Source organism: Bubalus kerabau, chromosome 2 (assembly GCF_029407905.1).
Source record: "Bubalus kerabau isolate K-KA32 ecotype Philippines breed swamp buffalo chromosome 2, PCC_UOA_SB_1v2, whole genome shotgun sequence".
In the NCBI taxonomy this organism is placed as follows: Eukaryota; Metazoa; Chordata; class Mammalia; order Artiodactyla; family Bovidae; genus Bubalus; species Bubalus kerabau.
The window spans coordinates 156,558,287-156,578,248 of record NC_073625.1 but is presented as its reverse complement, the minus strand read 5'-3'; the positions used below and the strand labels follow the sequence as shown (position 1 = coordinate 156,578,248).

At 39.1% G+C, this 19,962-nt stretch overlaps 1 protein-coding gene across 1 annotated transcript in view; it reads right to left on the bottom strand.

Moving 5' to 3' along the window:
* The window catches only part of VEPH1 (ventricular zone expressed PH domain containing 1), a 258,723-nt gene that overhangs the window by 33,152 nt on the left and 205,609 nt on the right, over positions 1 to 19,962 (bottom strand). The window contains exon 10 of the mRNA XM_055569246.1: positions 17,176 to 17,310. Within this exon, the coding sequence (XP_055425221.1) occupies positions 17,176 to 17,310 (135 nt within the window). The remainder of the gene's footprint in view (positions 1 to 17,175; positions 17,311 to 19,962) is intronic.

Sequence of the window (19,962 nt, the reverse complement as noted above, 5' to 3'; positions counted from 1 at the left end):
AACAAATAAAAGTGAGGCAGAGAACACAGTTCAGTGAATCAAAGAGACTGGTAGGGATTAGAATCTGTGAGGAAGAAAGGTTCTGCATGTGTGGGGGAGATTCCTTGGTACCCCTCAAATTCCTCATAGAGGGATCTCCTCATCTAGCATGTGTGAGGCTGGCCTTGGTGGTGAAGGTTGTTAAAGGACCATCTATTTCTCCTGATATTTTGCATCCATTCTTGTTGGGGGGGCTCCACATGAAGACTTCTTTTAATCTAGCTCTTCAAACTCAGAGACAAAGACATGAAATGCAAAGTGCTTGAAACAGGTTCTACTCTTTTGTTTTAGAAAACAAACCAAATCTAAATCACCGAATGGATTAAATGACAGAAGTGAAACTTAGAAATAAGGTTCTTTTCTGCACAGCGGGATGGTATAAAGAATGCAGGTTTTGGAGTCAGAAGATCTGAGTTTGAGCCCTACTACTGTCATTCACTGGCAATTCTTGGGAAATATGTTAATTTCTAGGCTCTTTCTATGTACTTCTCAGTCTGTACAATGACTGTGATCCTTAAGCTGCTTCCTTCAGCGAGCTGTTGCCACAAATCAATTCAGGGTAATTCCGCTACTTTGTAAACTGTAGAGAAATAATACAAAGTAGTGATAATGATGATGATATGAACAAAGTAAGATAAGCTCCTTTTTATGGATATAAAACAGTGTTTTTTGCCTCTTAGCTAGATAAATATATGTAAATCTTTTTGAAATGAATGGCTTTTAAAAGAACATTGATGTTAGGTGCCTGAAAAACATATTTCATTTTCTAAAAGCAAGTAACATATTTATCTGTCTGTTTTTGTTAGCTTGTTGTCAAACCTAGGAGTATAGGGTGTAATGAGATGCAAACATAAAAAGATGCAATGCAATGTGAACATCTGAAAGGGGAGGCAGGTAATGACATGTGCGTGTCTGATGGAGCCATAATGAGATGTACAAATAGAAATGCACATAGAAATGTGCCTGGGCAGTGGTGTAATGAGATGCATAAATGATTGGGTGTAAAGATAAAGGCATTTGGGGGGATGTAATGTGATTTATAAATGGAAGCATTAAATGGGGGAGGGTAGAAAGGGCAGGTTGTGATAAGAAGCAGAGAGAAAGAATGCAGTGCCATGCATGAATGGAGGAACTAATAGTATGTGCATGATGAGGGAGTAATGAGATAAAAATGAAATGGCATAATGAGGTTCACAGATGGAGGGATGTAATGAGCTGTGCAGAAAGGAGGTAATAATGACAAGCATAAAAGGAGGGATTTAATACTATGAATAAAGAAATGGGTGTAAGAAGACGTGAGGAATGAAAGGAGAAACAGAAAAAAAAAAAAGAGGACCTGGGTGAAGAGATGCAAAATAACAAGGTGGCAAATGGAGCACTCTAATGAGACGCTGAGATTAAAGGGTGCAGTGAGGTGTGCCCATTTAGGGAGTAATTAGACACACACAGGTTTATAATGAGGTATCTGAGCCCTGCTCAGACATAGACCATAGCACTCAGTTCTTATGAAAGGGGTGAAAACGGAAAAAATGTAAAGCAGAGCCATATATATATCTAAATTGTTACAAATCCAAAAAGAGGAAACTAAACAGGTGATTTAACCACCGTCTGGAAGTGAATGAAGTCATGGTTTCATAGGTGCTGTTTATGGAGCACTTACTCTGTGCCACTGCTCTGCTGGGTGCTTAACTAACTAAACGCATCATCTCATTTTCCCTTCCTAGCTGCTGTCTATGGGTTGCACAGAGTCGGACACGACTGAGGCGACTTAGGAGCAGCAGCAGCAGTAGCAGCAGCAGCAATCCTATGAGGCGAGTGAATTTTAGGGCGGTTAACCAATTTGCACAGATTCCCAGAGCATGTTGGTGGTAGAGATGTGATTCAAGCCAAGGCAACTGGATTCCAGTTGCCTTTGCCTCTTTTCTGGTGTTGCTGTAAGAGTACATGGTGGGGTGTCCTGCCTCTGAATCTCCTGGATCATGTGTCTAAAATGCAGAGTCCCAGGCCCACTCAGCAAGTATCCCTTGCAAGACCTGTGGAGGCCCCAGGAACCTGCAAGCTCCCAAGCTCCCAAGTCTGAGGCACTGAGGTCTGAGAATTAGTGAAACCAGCCTTGGAATCAGGGTGTTTAGCTCTGGGGAAAAACCATGAAGAAAGGGGCTCATGGGAAATGTGAGCAGTTGGGTTGGCTACAAGGGGTATTAACCAAGGATTTACCTTGTACAAGGATTTTTACTAGATCCTGGAATGAAGCATCAAATGATACTTTGGATTGTATTTAGCAGAGGACTTAAAAAAAGGCTCCTTCCCCTCAGACTGGTATCCATTAAGAGCACAAAACGAAGATTACTCCAGTCTGTGATCTCTAAGGAGAAGAGAGTAATGTGTTAGACTTAAAAGTTTGCCAATCTACATGCAACTTTACTTAAAAAACAAAAAAAGCCAATAGGGCCACTGATTCTTCTTTCTTGATATGTCTAGTGTTAAGGTATCTAAATTGCTATGATTTTTTTACATTAAAAAGTCCCAGAATTTAATCTAGAAATGAATCTCAAACTTGGATGACAACTCACATCTTAGTGACACAGCCACTGCTCTAAACATTTTTAGAGTATGTTTTGGAACTGTTTTTAGAGTGTATTCATGAACCTCACAAAAAAAGGTTTCATTACTTTAGTAATTTCCCAGCTTTTAACTTGGAAACTATTATTAAGTTTGAGTAGTCTCCTTTTTAAATTGGCTAAAAACTCAACATTTGAAAAACTAAGATCATGGCATCTGGTCCCATCACTTCATGGCAAATAGATGGGGAAAGAGTGGAAAAAGTGGCAGATTTTATTTTCTTGGGCTCCAAAATCACTGCAGATGGTGACTTCAGCCATGAAATTAAAAGACACTTGCTCCTTGGAAGAAAAGCTATGACCAACCTAGACAGCATATTATAAAGCAGAGACATCACTTTGCTGACAAAGTTTCGTATAGTGAAAGCCATGGTTTTTCCAGTAGTCATGTACGGATATGAGAGCTAGACCATAAGAAAGCTGGTCCAGCTTGCATCTCCTGCAACTCCTGCATTGTAGGCAGATTCTTTACCACGGAGCCACTGGAGAAGCCCCAAATCTATGGATGTGAGAGCTGGATTATAAAAAAGGCTGAGTGCCAAACAATTGATGCTTTCGAACTGTGGTGCTGAAGAAGACTCTTGAAAGTCCCTCGGACTCCATGGAGATGAAACCAGTCAATCTTAAAGGAAATCAACCCTGAATATTCATTGGAAGGACTGATGAAGCTGAAGCTCCAATACTTTGGCCACCTGATGCAAAGAGCTGACTCATTGGAAAAGACCTTGATGCTGGGAAAGATTGAGGCCAGGAGGAGAGGGCGATACAGGAGGAGATGGTTGGATGGCATCACCAACTCAATGGACATAAGTTTGACTCCAGGAGATAGTGAAAGACAGAGAAGCCTAGTGTGCTGCAGTCCACGGTGTCATCAGACACGACTTAGTGACTGAACAAAAACAAGTCTCCTTTTACAACAGACCGAGGCCTGGATACATTTTTGACTTTTGCAAAATTAAAGCTCATTTTCAAAAGATGAAAGCTTTGTTATTCATTTTGCTGAGAGAGGTCTTGCAGAGGAAGTACAGTAAGATAATACTAGTTTCTGTTTATTGACCTCTCACTATGTCTCAATCACTGTTCAAGGATTTTACTTGTATTATGTCTCCCAAAACTTACAAAACCCCAGTGAACTGAGTACTGGTGTTTCCTGCACTTTGCAGGTAAAGAAGATAAGGCGGAGAGGACTTAGATAAAATAACTGACAAGTGCTGGAGCCAGGATTCAAACCCAGATCCTGAGCTTCAAATGACCATGCTTCCACTTTGCTTGGTGCTGTTTTTCCTGCTAGCTCAGCGCCCAGTGTCTGTAGGCACAATATCCATGACAGCATGGAACAGAAAAGACAAAGACTGTACTCGTGCACTGGTTATTTAAGAAAAGAAACTAAACCACTATTGCATTAGAACAGACAATTTGGAGGGACTGCATACCTCTGTCCCCCTAGGAATAGAGTTATTTTGTTAACTATTTTCTGAAGGTTTCTTTTATTTTTTTAATTTCCTTGACTGATGCAGAACATCTGGCTGGCTGTGAAGGAATGCTCACAACAGTAGTAAAGTTGACATGCTTCATTACAGGATAGTCTGGCTTGTGAAACACGAAGGAAACACAATACATGTGATCAGCCAGGATTCAAACTAAACCCAGGAAATATTTACGCTGATTTTAATTTCTTTAAAAAAAGCTTAAGTACGACATAAGCACAGTATATGTGGATGGTGGTTAGGGAGATAGTGATAGTGTGTATTAACTAGCCAAGTGTAAGGGTAATGATTTTCTAGTTTTTAAATAGTGAATGGAACTGTCACTTAGGTTTAATGTGTTTACAAAATGGTACAATCGCTTAATATAATGAGTTGGTATGTATGGAATTGGGGCTCAACTAGATTGTTATAACGTACAGCTGTTAAGGGGAAAAAATGAATCCAAATGAAGGTAGAGACAGTATTTAAGAGGGCAAAGTTTAGAATTTGGCTGGATTTCCAAACTCAGTGGTCCTAAGGCATCAATAAAAGTCCTACTTGTAAAAGTTCGAGAGGACGTGTCAGTGCTTAAGGGGTCTGTTTGCCTTTAAGCCTCTCCTCTTATAATTCATCGCATTAATCCCAGGTGAACTATTACATGGCTATAGTGGAAGAATGTGAGTCCACTGATACTAGATAAACTGCAATAAAAATTTATCTCATGTTTAAGCTAATACTCTCCCAGTGCTTCCTAGTGTCACAAGCCTTATGCACAGAGCATGGTGTAAACATGGACAGGGTCACAATCGGCCTCATCTGGCCTCTCAGCCACTGTTTGCCTGCCTTCACCTTGGCAAGGAGCTCATGGATGAGCTTATGCCCTTGTTCCCAAGGGGAAGAATAGAACACTGGGCTTCCCAGATGGAGCCAGCTGTAAAGAACACACCTGATAAGGCAGAAGACATAAGAGATAGGCGTTTGATCCCTGGGTCAGGAAGATCCCCTGGAGGAGGGTATGGCAACCCACTCCAGTATTCTTGCATGGAAAATCCCATGGACAGAGGAGCCTGGCGGGCTGCAGTCCAAGAGTTGCAAAGAGACACAACTAAAGTGACTTAGCAAGCATGCATGCATGAAGAAAATAACTGCTTTTTTTCTGGGCTCTAAAGACAATCTTTCTATCTCTCAAATGGAGTCTCCTAGGTGTAGACCCTTCCTCTTAGCATTTTAAATCTTTTCTTTGGGTCTGCATGTTTACCCCCCATCTTCTCAAATACAGATCCACCCTACCTTGAAATTTTTCACCATCTCATTAACACTCAACCAAAAGACAAACGTCCAAGGGTGGATGAATTTAGCCCCTGAACAGCTGATCACTGTTGGGGAAATCATCTGTCTGTTTTAACTTAAATCTATCATCTCTGAAGCCAAATGGATTTTCTTTGTTGCCAGACAGTCCAGCCATTTTTCTGTAGTTAAGATCTTGTCTCCTTTCTGTGAGAATTTCATTTGAGATTTTTCTTTCCCCACATCTCCTACATTCCACTCTTTCTTCCCCAACTCCACTCTCAGTTGATGGCCTCACCTCTTATTTCCTTGAAAAAGATGAAAGGCCGTAAGAAAGAACTCACTCATCATCCTGGCACCAAATCCACTGACGGGCCTGGGTCTGTGTGCAGCTTCGTTCCCTCTCCTACTCATCTTTCTCTCCCTCTCTGTTGCTTCATCCCAACAACTTACAAGTGTGCTCTGGAAGTTTCCATTTGAATCTTCCATTCCATTTCCAGACTTGCTCCATCACCAACCCATGCAGCACCTTACTTTTAAAACAGCTCCCTACATGTTCTATTAATATGCCTCCTTCCTCATTCTTCACTTCTCAATTTTCAACCGACTCCCGTTTGAACCCTATTCTTAAAACTCCATTAAAACTGCTCTAAGTTGCCAATTTGGATGGATGCTTATCTGTACTTACCTTCCTTGATCTGGTTGCCAAATTCCACCCAATTCCCTTTTCTCTCTTTCTTGGACTCTCTCTTGAGAGCAGTGACCTCTAAGTTTTCTGTGTTTCTTTTGTTTCTTGGCTGTTCTCTGGACTTCGTCCTGAATAGGATCCTTTTCCTTTCTGTGTTCTCATCCCAGATGGTTTTACTCTTCTCATGGCTTTCATCATCTCTGTGCCAACCATACCTTCATTTATATTTCTGGCCTAAACCACTTTCCCATTTGCCCACTAAACAATTCCACTGGAACGTCTCACAGGCATTTGAAATGTAAGGTTTCAAAAGTCTCCCCAGCCTTTATACCTGACTCATTTACCTTCAAAATTTATATTAAATGTGTCATTTATTTCTATCCCTCCCAAGACCATCTCAGTTTTAACTACTCTTTTTCTCTCATCTGGATTAGTAATAGTTTCCCTCATGATCGCCATGATTTTACTTTTGCCCTTTTCTGATCTGATCTAGTCTCCACACAGCACACTGAGTGATCTTTCGAAGAAAAGCTGGGTAATATCTGCTGCTCAAAGCTCTTGGGTGACTTCCCACAGACTGCAATAAAATCTAAACTCCTTGCCATAGCTTAGAAGGCCAGTGGTAAAGCCCCCAGACCAACTCTCAACCCATTAATCTTCACTCTCTTTTTATTTACTTGGCTCCCCCCGACCCTTACACTTCTTCCAACGCTGTGGAATGGGAGGAAATTGACTCCCACATGTGCACGACCTTTCCTGCTATGTGGGAAGGAGAAAACAGAATTTCCATTTTCTTTTTCATTTCTTCCTTTTACAATTTCTACTTTTGAGTATACTTTCTAATGGAAATAATGAGTGTAATTTGTTGTTGTTTAGTTGCTAAGTTGTGCCTAACTCTTTTGTGACCCCATAAGCTGTAGCCCACCAGGCTCCTCTGTCCATTGGATTTCCCAGGCAAGAATACAGGGAGTGGGTTACCATTTCCTTCTCTCCAGGGGATCTTTCCGACCCAGGGATGAAACCCATCTCCTGTTGGCAGGCCAGTTCCTTACCACTGAGCCACCTGGGAAGCCCAATGAATACATGAATATAATTTTTAAGTAAATAAAAATAAGCATGGAGGGTGCTTGCTCAAAAATTTTTTTCTTTCTTTCTTTAGCTGTGTCGGGTCTCAGTTGTGGCATATGGGATCTTCATTATGTTATGTGGAATCTTTCGTGTGGTCGCACAGACTCTCTTGTTTGCAGTGAGTGGGCTTAGTCTCTCTGAAGCATGTGGGATCTTAGTTCCCTGACCAGGGATGGATTGAACCTGCATCCACTGCATTGCAAGGTGGATTCTTAACCACTGGACCATGAGGGAAGTCTCTCAAATATATTTTTCTGATGGAATGTGATTTAAACTTGGAGGAGAATGCTCTAATATGCCAAGGTTTTGGCTTTCTTTTTAAATTCTTCCTCTTTTTTGTGTGTGTTGGTTTGTGATTTTTTTCTTTTTTTTTTAAATCTTAAAGTCTTTGTGCAAATAGGCTCTCTTTACAAGGACATCTCTGTCACCAGCTCAGAGAAGACTTCCCTGATCATCCATCCAATGCCCTTGTCCTTCATGTCTTCCTTCAGGCATTTATGTTTGTGTAGTACCTACCAGTGTGGAAATTGTGTATTTGTTTACTTGTGCTTTGCCTGTCTCCATGTGGCAGTGCATGGTTGTTTAGTTTCGGTCTCTGTACAGTGCTTGGCATAGAACAGGTATTTGCAAAAAAATATTTTTAACTGAATGGATGAGCCTAAGTCATATTTACCATGATATGACTGTGATCTTTTGTCTCTTCCATGTTATTGTTCATGTCATTTCCTACATGGAACCACTTTCCCCTTTCTTTTAAAATCCCAGACCTTATGTTTTAAAGCCCACCATCTCCCCAACTTTGCATCTGCATCCACATTCCACCCTCAATCTGCCTTCCTGGTCCCCTGGCCTGTGGTTTCCTATCAGGACTTGCATTCTCATGGAGTTTACTTGATAATCACTGGATTTACCACTAGCTCTGGCTTCGCAGGTGGCAAAGTGATAAAGAACCCACCTGCCAAGGCAGGAGACCCTGGTTCAATACCTGGGTCAGGAAGTTCCCCTGGAGGAGGGCATGGCAACTCACTCCAGTGTTCTTGCCTGGAGAATACCATGGACAAGAGAGCCTGGCAGGCTGCAGTCCATAGGGTTACAAAGAGTTGCATGAGACTGAGTGACTGAGCATGCACTGGCTTCTTTGTATAGATACCTATTCATACTTTCTTTATATCTTTTTACCTCCCCTTTGCTTCTTCAGTTCAGTCGCTCAGTCGTGTCCGACTCTTTGCGACCCCATGAATCGCAGCACGCCAGGCCTCCCTGTCCATCACCAACTTCCGAAGTTTACTCAAACTCATGTCCATCGAGTCAGTGATGTCACCCAGCCATCTCATCCTCTGTCATCCTCTTCTCCTCCTGCCCCCAATCCCTCCCAGCATCAGAGTCTTTTCCAATGAGTCAACTCTTCGCATGGGGTGGCCAAAGTACTGGAGTTTCAGCTTTAGCATCATTTCTTCCAATGAACACCCAGGACTGATCTCCTTTAGGATGGACTGGTTGGATCTCCTTGCAGTCCAAGGGACTCTCAAGAGTCTTCTCCAACACCACAGTTCAAAAGCATCAATTCTTCGGCGCTCAGCTTTCTTCACAGTCCAACTCTCACATCCATACATGACCACTGGAAAAACCATAGCCTTGACTAGACGGACCTTTGTTGGCAAAGTAATGTCTCTGCTTTTGAATATGCTATCTAGGTTGGTCATAACTTTCCTTCCAAGGAGTAAGCATCTTTTAATTTCATGGCTGCAATCACCATCTGCAGTGATTTTGGAGCCCTCTACCCTCCCCCAAATAAAGTTCCTTTGCTTCTTAGATACTGCTTAAGTTTTTCTGGTTCTGAACTCATAGCCTAAAAGCCCAAGAGGCCCCAACCCCATCTGGACTTCTGAAATCTCAAACCTAATTCCTATCTACCCTATTATTATCTAGCTTTCTCCCAAAGGGAGGTTCAACACAGCTAACCTCTCTCAGAGATCTGGGTTCACACTGTTCTCCTTAGAGAACATGTCACTTATATCACCCATGTAGACCTGAATTTCTGGTAAGATTTTGAAGTTACAGTCTATATATAATAAGTCCATTCCTTATTTATTTACTTACTTATGTATTTATTTATTCAAGCACTATGTTAACACAGTAACTCAAAACACTAACTCTAAGCCTTTGGGAGCTTCAGAAGGTCTCTTTTTGTGCCACTCAGAATTGAAGCTTTGGTTTTATTTATACTTTGACACCCTGGGAACTGTCAAGTGTGTTTGTGGCAATGTGGACTGAAAACAAATCTCCAAATGTTAGCTGCATGGGGCACATTTTATTTCAGCAGTACATTTAATTTTTTATTATTTTTTATTTTGTTTCCTTAATGGGCATAGTTTTGAGACCTCATTGTTATGGCATATGGAATTTCTCCATACTTTGGGAACTCGAACATATGTGTCAATAAAAGTGACCCCTCTCTCACACTCCAGCCCTTCAACAATCCCCCCATCAGCTTTGTCAACTGTCTGGTCCTCTGATAATCAGAGCAACGCTCCCTCTGAAGAGCCAGGCAAACGTGCCCTGGAATGAAATTATTAATAGAATCTCTAGTTCCTCCACAGAGGCCATTCTCTTCATTTCTTAAATAAATTCTGCCCTTTCTCTAAAATCTTTATTTTACAATGAGAGTTGGTTATCTTAAAATGGAATTTTCTTGTCTTTGATTATGTATTTTTAAATTCATTGATCTTTCTTCAGCACCTAGCAGTCTATGTGGCAATTGTAAGCACTCTATTTACTGAAAACATAAATGAACGTTTCCTCCTTTCTTATAAAGTTAAGGACCAATACCTTTGACACAACCTATACAATGATGCTGCATCGCTGGTTCCTGCCTAGTGAAATAGAATTTTCTTTATTTCTTAAATAAACTGCTCATTTACATTTCCTTACATAAAGCAATATAAGTAAAAGGGGATACTTCTGTAATAATATTTTTTCCTTGCTGGTAAAAGAAATAGACAGTTAGAGAAAATATAGAAGATAGCTAATTCTATTCACCAGAGATAACCACTTCTAATACATCTTGTTATGTTTTCTTTTGGAGAAGGAAATGGCAACCCATTCCAGTACTTTTGCCTGGAAAATCCCATGGACAGAGGAGCCTGGTGTTTTCTTTTGGCTGTCTTAACGGGTAAATCTCCAAATAATCTTCTTCATATAAACAGTTTTATACCCTGCAATGTGGTATCCGACAAAGTATTGTTTCATGTCATTAAATGTTTCTTGTAAACATGATTTTTCATGGTTTCTTAATATTCTTCCATATAGATGGATGTCTATATGTTACTTTGTCCCATCTTTAGACATACATATTATTATGTCACACATTGTAAATTATATGTTAATCATATAAGCTATACATTAGAAAATATACTTAATTGTACTATTAAACATATTAATAGCATACATATATAACACTTTCATTTGCACACTTGTAGACATTTAGGCTACTACAGATGAGTCCCTAGTACTTTTTTGATGTGTGTATCTTAAGTTCTGTACACATTTCAGATTATTTTTTAGAACAGATTCCTAGAAGTAGAATCACTGTGTTAAAGGATATGAATATTTTTAAGACTCTTGACCTGCATTGCTAAATTGCCTATTTAGAAATGTTGAAATAATTTATACACTGACTAGAAATGTGTGAAAGTATCTAAACTCCCTTAACTCTAGCCAGCACTGATTACTGTCTTTTAAAAAATGGATTAAAAAGAGTACTGTTATCTTAACTTCAGTTTTTAAATCCTGACTACTAATGAGGCTGAATACTTTTTCCGCACTTAGAGTCTCCTTTGAGTTATTTGCTCACGTCTTAGGTTCAGTGATTATTGATTTGTATGAATTCATAGCATCTTAAGGATATTAAACTTGTCTTTCATATTTATTACACATATTTTCAAGTTACTAGACAGATTTTTTTAACAAACCTCATATTTTTACAGTCAAATCTGTCAATCCTCTACTGTTAGACATTATTTACAGGTTTAATCCAAAGGAAGAGAGAAAGAAAGAAAGAAAGAAAGGCATGTACAAAGAATAATGTAACAAATACCCATGACCTTGTAGGCCAAATTTAACAAATGCTAATATTTTGCTTTTGAGTTTTTAAAAACAAAATTACATGAGATCTTAATTTCCTTCCCAGTAACATTTCCCTCCTTCCCATCCCTTCCTCGTTATCCAGAGACAACACCAGCACAAATTTTGTGAGATTATAAATATGCTGTTATAGTTTTATCACAAGTATATGCACCCATAAATAATGCCTAATACTGCTTAGTGTGTTTTAAAAATTTACACAAGCTATTATACTATTCATGTCATACTTTTGCAACTTGCTTATTAAAAATCAATATTATGTTTTTAATATTTATTCCATTTTACTGCTCATGTCTATCGAATTCACTTTCACTTCCTGTATAGCATGACTATACCATGACATTTTTCTCCATCTTTCTAGTGATAACATTTGCATTGTTCCTGATTTTTTGATGCAATGTTCAGTTTACTTCTGTTAATTGACATGTTCTCTTGGTGCAAGTATGTGAGAGTTGCACCTAGAAATGGAATTTCAAGATAATAGGGTACATGAATTTAAAATATAACCAGCTACTGCCAGATTGTCCTTTAAAAAACATTGTAAAGGTAAATTTGTCTTAAGCCCTCTTAGGACATAACATTTTTACATGTTTGGTTGAAAGAAATGAGCATTTCTTACTTAAATGCTCTCATTGAAAGAAAGAAAAAGAGAGAAAGGAAGGAAGGAGAGGGAGAAAGAGAGAAGGAGGGAGGGAGGGCAGGTGAGAGGGAAGGAAGAAGAAAGAAGGGAAGAAAGAAGACATAAAAATATGTGAGGAAACAGATTTGTCAATTAACTAGATAAGGGAAATCCTTTGTGGGGGAAATGCCTATAGCATTTTTTTCTGATTAGTTATAAATGCAATGAACACTTCTGGAAAGTGTACACCGCCCCTTGTTACTCATTCCCCTTGTTAGCTAGCTGTCATTTATGAATCTAATTATTGCTATGTATTTTTAATTACTTTTTCTTTTTTAAGTAGATCTACCTGATATTTACTTAAGTACATAATCTCATATGTCATGTATGAACATTCTTATCTTTTTATATCTTTGCCAAAACCTTATTGCCACAATTTTTTATTCTTGATAGTCTGATCATTGTAAAATGGTACTTCATTTTTAATATTTTAAATCAATTATTTCAACGACTTTCAGTGAGTCTAAACATCTTTTCTTAGGTGTTTTGGCCACTTGAGTTTTTGTTCACTGAACTTTCTGTTCATGTGTCTTGCCCAGTTTTCTCTTGGGTTGGTTGTCTCTTCCTTGCTGAGGTGTAGGGGAGCTTGTGTCAGTTAAACGTCTTTAAAATAACTGCTCCCACCCAGGTTATGCTGTTATGCTTGCCTTTTAACTTTGTTATGGTATAATTTGTCATACAGAAATTTAAACTTTTTATGTAGTCAAATCTATTCATTTTTCCTTTATGATCTCTGTTTACTTAGGTCTTAAACTTTTATCCTGAGGTCATAAAGACAACCATTGTTATTTTTGTCTAATTGTTGTAAAGTTTCACTGATTCCATTTAGAGCTGTATTTGGAGTTAATTTATTCATGATAGTGTCGAGACAGCATTGAATTTTATCTTTTCAATCTGGAAAAATCGCATATCCCTATGCTGCTAAGTCACTTCGATTGTGTCCGACTCTGTGCGACCCCATAGAAGGCAGCCCACCAGGCTCCCCCATCCCTGGGATTCTCCAGGCAAGAACACTGGAGTGGGTTGCCATTTCCTTCTCCAATGCATGAAAGTGAAAAGTGAAAGTGAAGTTGCTCAGTCGTGTCCGACTCTTAGCGACCCCATGGACTGCAGCCTTCCAGGCTCCTCCATCCATGGGATTTTCCAGGCAAGAGTACTGGAGTGGGGTGCCATTGCCTTCTCCGACATATCCCTATACTGCTTTTTAAATACTTTATTTTCTCCTCACTGATTGGAAATCTCCCTTCTATCATCTATCAAGTATGCATATATTCTTGGAACTAGCTCTGGACTCTATATTCCTTACTATTAATTTATCCCTGTAGCAATAATCATCCCCTCATCTTATTGTGCTTTTACAATAAGTTTTCATTTCCTAGTAGAAAAAATTTTCTCCTCTCTGTTCTTTTTCAGAACTGTTTTGTTTATTCTCAAATTTAGGATCAGTTTGTCTAATTCCATGAAGAAATTCTGTTGCTATTATGGTTGGAAATAAATTATATTTATAATCTGAGAGTAATTTCCATTTGCATAATCAGTGTTCCTAGCCAGGGGAAGAGCATATCTTTCCATTAATCCAGGTTTAAAAAAATGTTTTTATTACTATTTAAAATCAAGATAACTAGTAAAGATAGGTACGTTATACACCCATAACAAACATAAAAACTATAGTTTTTAACAGAACAGAAGGTTGTTCCTTGCTCATGTAAAGTGTGTGTGTGTGTGTGTGTGTGTGTGCGCGCGTGCGCACGTGTGTAGGGGGTTCTGGGTAACTCTCCAGAGAAGCCATCTTCTGTGTGGGAGTTTGGAGTTGCAGGCTGTGGCCATCGTTCTGACCAGTCAATATCAACATTTGCTTCTGCAATCTCCATGGTAGGGGAAGAGAGGCAAGATGAAGAGACAAGCACTGGTTCTTCAAAGTGGTTCTTAAAAGCTTCTGACTGGAGTGATACAGGGCTTCCCTGGTGGCCCAGATGGTAAAGCGTCTGCCTGCAATGTGGGAGACCTGGGTTCGATCCCTGGGTTGGGAAGATTCCCTGGAGAAGGAAATGGCAACCCAGTCCAGTACTCTTGCCTGGAAAATTCCATGGATGGAGGAGCCTGGAGTGATACATATCCCTTTTTATATATCATTTGCTGAAGCAAGTCACATGTCCAAGGCTTATTGCAAGAGGCAGGGAATTGTAATCTTACAAGCACAGAGTAGAGAAAACCCAGAGTATTGGTGTTGGCCCTCATGCCACCATGGTGTACGCTTGTGCTCCTGCTCTGCCACTGACGAGTTGTGTCATCTGTAACAAGTCCCTATGCTTCCAACTGCAACATCTGGAAAGTGATAGGATTTATTTATTTATCCAATTGGTGCATGCATGTGTGCTAAGTCACTTCAGTCATGTCTGGCTCTTTGTGATCCTATTGACTGTAACTCGCCAGTCTCCTGCATCTCCTGCCTTGGCACGTGGGTTCTTTACTGCTAGCACCACCTAGGAAGCCTTATTCAATTGGTCCTTATTATTTATTGGGAGCCTGACTTAGCAGCTGCAGCAGCAACCATGTGTCAGGCACTGTGTAACTCTGGAAATATAATGGTAAAAACAGTGCGATCCTTGCCTTCAAGAAGTTTGCAATTTAATAGATATCTTACTGTTGATGTTCAGTTCTAAAATTCCAAGATTTTATTTTAAAAATTCTCAATAACAAACTCTCCAGAGAATTTTTTTTTCTTTTTTCTTTTCTTTTTTTTTTAAATTTTATTTTATTTTTAAACTTTACATAACTGTATTAGTTTTGCCAAATATTCCAGAGACTTAGGTATTTTCTCAGAAGTTTCTTCCTTCTTTGTATACCTGAATTTAGTTGGCCGCAATGTAATTCTATCACAGCAACAGATAAACACCTGCCCATAATTTTCAAATCACTAGCATGAGTACAGACTGGCACAGGTGGTGCCAAGAAAGCAGACGTTGGACCATTCTCACAGCTGTTTTGAATTTAATGAGAAGACTACTTCATAAAATAAAGATAACTGCTGCTAAGTCGCTTCAGTCATGTCTGACTCTGTGCGACCCCATAGGCTGCAGCCCACCAGGCTCCTACGTCCCTGGGATTCTCCAGGCAAGAACACTGGAGTGGGTTGCCATTTCCTAATCAATTTGATTGGGAAATACCTGGGCTGATAACCTTGCCACATAATGTACATTCCAGATGTCAAAGCTTTTTTCTAATACTTATGAGTAAACCAAATTATAAAACTTCTGAAATTTCTAAAACATTTTGTTCTACAATTAATTGTTCCCTAGAGGAATATTTATTGGTATGAACTAGAAGAAATATGAATAAGCATACTTGTGAGCATGTACAAAACTTGTTTGGCAAGTTTTTTTTCCCAATCTCTTAGGACTTGATGCTGCCTGCCAAGTTTTAATTTACTAGTTCCCTCTAGTTAAAATACAGCTCACAGAGAAACATTGCTAAGAATTTGAGGCATTGTCTTTAAACATGATACAATAGTTTAAAATTTGCATGAAATAAGGAAAGAATTCCATTCTACTTTGCATTGATGCAATTATGGGATTTCCTTTATTTTTCATACTACATATCTAATTCTTAAACCAAAGTCAAAAATAGTGATGCAATAATAGAATGTAGTTTCAGTGTCTTACATACCATACTAACTAAACTTTTGACTAATTACTACCATTTCCCTTTTTTTCACAACCCTTTAGCACTTAAGAGGTATTGAGTTTGTTTCACAATATAACAGTTTTTTTTAAATTAATTTGCTAGTTACTTATACTTTGAGTTTATTTAATATTAGTATGTTTGCTCCCCTTATTAATAGTAAAACAAGGACAAAGACCAAGATCATACACTCCTAGAATCTCTGGTTTCATCAGTAAGCATCCAATGCTTATTACCGGGCTTTCTTGAAAGCAAAATAAGGATAATTAGGTTCTCTGAATATGAGAAGGGAGAGATCAATAACCATTTTCTATTCTCATTAGCCATGTTCTCCCTGAGTGATTCAACTTACTGTCATGACATCAAGTGCTATCTTTGACACCCGAGTCCAATATCTCCAGTTCTGGCTTTCTTCCTAAGTTCCACACTGGTAATTCAAAGACCATCACCACTTGGTTATCTACACAAACAACTCGTGGTCAAAATGTGTAAACCAGAATGATTTATCTTCTTCCTCCACATCAGCTTCCTTTGTGGTCAACTTTTTAAAGATGGTGCCATTATCCATTGGCCATAGATACACCTGGAGTCATTTTTGGTTCTTCCATCTTCCTTATCAGGGACCAAGTCCTGTTGATTCTGCTTCTTTACTGCCTCTTGAATCCATCCTCTTCCTATAACTTCCAACTTCGGTTCAGGCTTTCATTTCCTACCTGACTACAGTGATCACTTCCTTCATAGTCTTCCTGTCTCCAGTCAGGCTTCCTCCAATTATTCTCCATACCTAGGCCTGTGACCCTTTTCAATGTGATCACAGCAGTGAGCATCCACTTCCAGTTTCACTCTATTGACTGGGTGGGCATGGTTGCACTTTCCGGTCTTTCCCAGTTTGATGGCCTGTTCAGGAGGTCTTGGTCAACTGTTTCCTGAGAGAGATGTCCCTATTTCCACACTCCTAAAATGCTCTAGCTCACATCATCCATGCCTGTCGTAACAGAGCTCTTTCTCACCCTGACCATGCTCTCTTCCTTCCTGTTCATCTTGTCGTCCTTCTCTTAACTCTGTGGTGACAGCAGAGGGTCAAGTGATGAGAGGAAGTATGCAGGGAAGAAATGAAAAGCCCCAAAGAACCTAAAGTCCAATTGCTCTTTCCTCTTCAATTCTAGAGTTGTCTATCTGTAAAATGTTTTCCGTTTCTGTGTGGCTCTGAGTGGGCTGTATTATGTCAGTCTGGGAGCCTCAAAAGGCAGTGACTCTGTCTACTGATATCACTAGGTCCTGAATCCACTATAGCATGACATGTAAATCATTACTTAGTGTCTTCTGATAATAATAAAAGAAAGGAAAGGAAAGAATAGGAAAAATTGAACCATTAAGAAAAAGCAAACTCTTTCATCTTGAATCTTGGCTAAAAATAACATGTGCAAAGAAAGAAGCATTTACCTTCTGCTGTGGGAATGTGGACTCTATCATGGCTGTTTCAAAGCTGTGAGCACCCCCTGCCTGAGTCTTCTCCCATAGAGCTCTGAGGAATTGTACAGAATGACTCTGAATGGACAGCGGCTCAGGAAACAGGCTCTGAAAGGGCATTCATGAGAGAAACATGACATGTTATCTCTTGTCCCAACAATATTGTGTGATGGCTGCAAAGCACTAGTCTTGGTCTGAACTTAAAAATGGTTTAAATAAAGCTACAGAGAAATCTATTTTGCAGATCAAATGTACAGTACATTTCATGCTTTCTACTTTTTTAATAGAAAATTTAACTTATTAAATAGCGTTTTCAAGACAGTTGATATTGATTTCTATAAATATGCCTAACCTTTGTAAGGAGAAGGCAATGGCACCCCTCTCCAGTACTCTTGCCTGGAAAATCCCATGGACGGAGGAGCCTGGTAGGCTGCAGTCCATGGGGTAGCTAAGAGTTGGACACGACTGAGCGACTTCACTTTCACTTTTCACTTTCATGCATTGGAGAAGGAAATGGCAACCCACTCCAGTGTTCTTGCCTGGAGGAGAATCCCAGGGATGGGGGAGCCTGGTGGGCTGCCGTCTATGGGGTCGCACAGAGTCGGACATGACTGAAGTGACTTAGCAGCAGCAGCAACCTTTTGTAAACTAGTGTTTATATCAATTACTTCTCAAGGATGTTACTTAATTGGAAAATGGCTAATATAAATATTCATATTTATTTTTCAAAGATCTGAGAATTAAGGTATAAAATTAGAGTACAAATATCAAGTTTTTTCAGGGCTTCCCAGGTGGCGCTAATGGTAAAGAACTCACTAGCCAATGCAGGAGACATAAGAGACGTGGGTTTGCTCCCTGGGTCAGGAAGATCCCCTGGAGGAGGGCATGGCAACCCACTCCAGTATTCTTGCCTGGAGAATCCCCATGGACAGAGAAGCCTGGGGGCTACAGTCCACAGAGTTGCAGAGCTGGACACAACTTAGCATGCAGCATGCATACATCAAGTTTATTTATACAGAGTAAATCATGAATAATAGACATTAAATAACCAACAGTCCATTATTCAATTGCTCAGATATGAACAGTGTAAAGGAGGGTTGGGAAAAGAAAAACATTTTCAGTCCTAAAGTGTATAATGGCTGAATATTCTTAGAGCTTTAAGATATTTTAAGTTTTGGACAATAAGATTGTTAACATAAGAAAAAATTACATTTACATATATTTCATTCAAGTCAATGAAAATAAAAATTTCAAAGGAAAATTTAGATTGTATGTTTAATAAATTATGTGTTTAACAGTCATTTACATGTGATGTTATACCTAAGAATGTGAGAGGTGTCTCAATTCAAGGAAATAATTTTATACAAACATACAGAACATAAAGGCACACAATTACACACACATGCGCACATGCACACACACACAAAATATAATATATATAATATATATTATCCTTCATGTGTGAGGTGTAAAAAAATAATGATATTGGCTTATAAAATCCCATTTTCAATGTCAATGAGTGTCCAAATATTGACTTACGAGACTCTCTAGATAGTCTCTGTGTACATGGTTTCTATTTAGTAAGTGTATAACAATTCTTTTCCAGAAAAATTTCATTATTATCCTCCTCAACATGAACTATTTTTGGTACTTAGTGGGAAAAGGTGGAGGATTGTATACTCTGAGTAAGTTGCTGACAGGTTTAAAAAGGTTAAGAGCCAGTAACAGATTAATGTGAAACCCAAAATGTTTATACATCTGGGAATTTCTTGATTATTATCAGAAATGTATACAGCATATGACCATTCACTTAAAAAAGAGCAGGACCTGATGAAATTAATCATCATTCCAAAGAGGTCCATTTAGACTGGAATTTCTTAATTTGAGAACTCCATCATGAGTCTGTAAATTGACAGAGAAAGGAAAAAGTCTAGCCCAGCATACTAGGCTCATATGGGTTTGTAACTGTCAAATCAAAGATATGATATTTTTAGTTATCCCAAAGTCAGGTTTCATCCAGATCACACAGTATCAAAGGTGTAGAAAAAGAAAGGAAACATTATGGTAAAAAGAACAAAGAAAAAAAACCTAGATGTTTGTTGGTGATTTTGCTCAAAAAGAAAAAACAAAGAATCAGACTAAGTCAATAAAATAAGACAGAAAGGGCAAAGATAAAATCAAGCTTTCTTGGTCTGTTTTCAGAAAACTGACAACTGTGAAGAATAAAGCCAAAGATGAAACCAAGTACAAAATCACTGATGAAAACTACTTGAAAAACATTAGTAAAGTAGGAGAAGAAGGTTTTTATTTCAAGAAAAGGAAGAAAATCAATGCTGTTTTTTACATTCATATACACTTTCTTTTGTGCTGGGTCTTGGTTGCTGCGCTCAGGCTTTCTCTAGTTGCGGGGAGCTGGGGCTGCCTTTGCCGCAGCGCACGCGCTTCTTGTTCTGTGGTTTCTCATCTCTAGGTGCGGAGCACAGGCTCTAGGGCGTGTGGGCTTTCCTAGTTGCTGCAGGTGGGCTCAGTAGTTGTGGCCATGGGCTTAGTTGCTCTGAGGCATGTGGAATCTTGTCAGACCAGGGGTCAAACCTGTGTCCCCTGCATTGGCAGGTGGATTCTTGACCATTGTACCACCAGGGAAGTCCCTATATTCATATACAATTTGATTCATGTCAAAATATGAGTTGTTCTCTACAAGATATGATTACGTGTTCTTGAGACTTCATATAGAAAAAGATGGTATCCCTGAGCCATGTC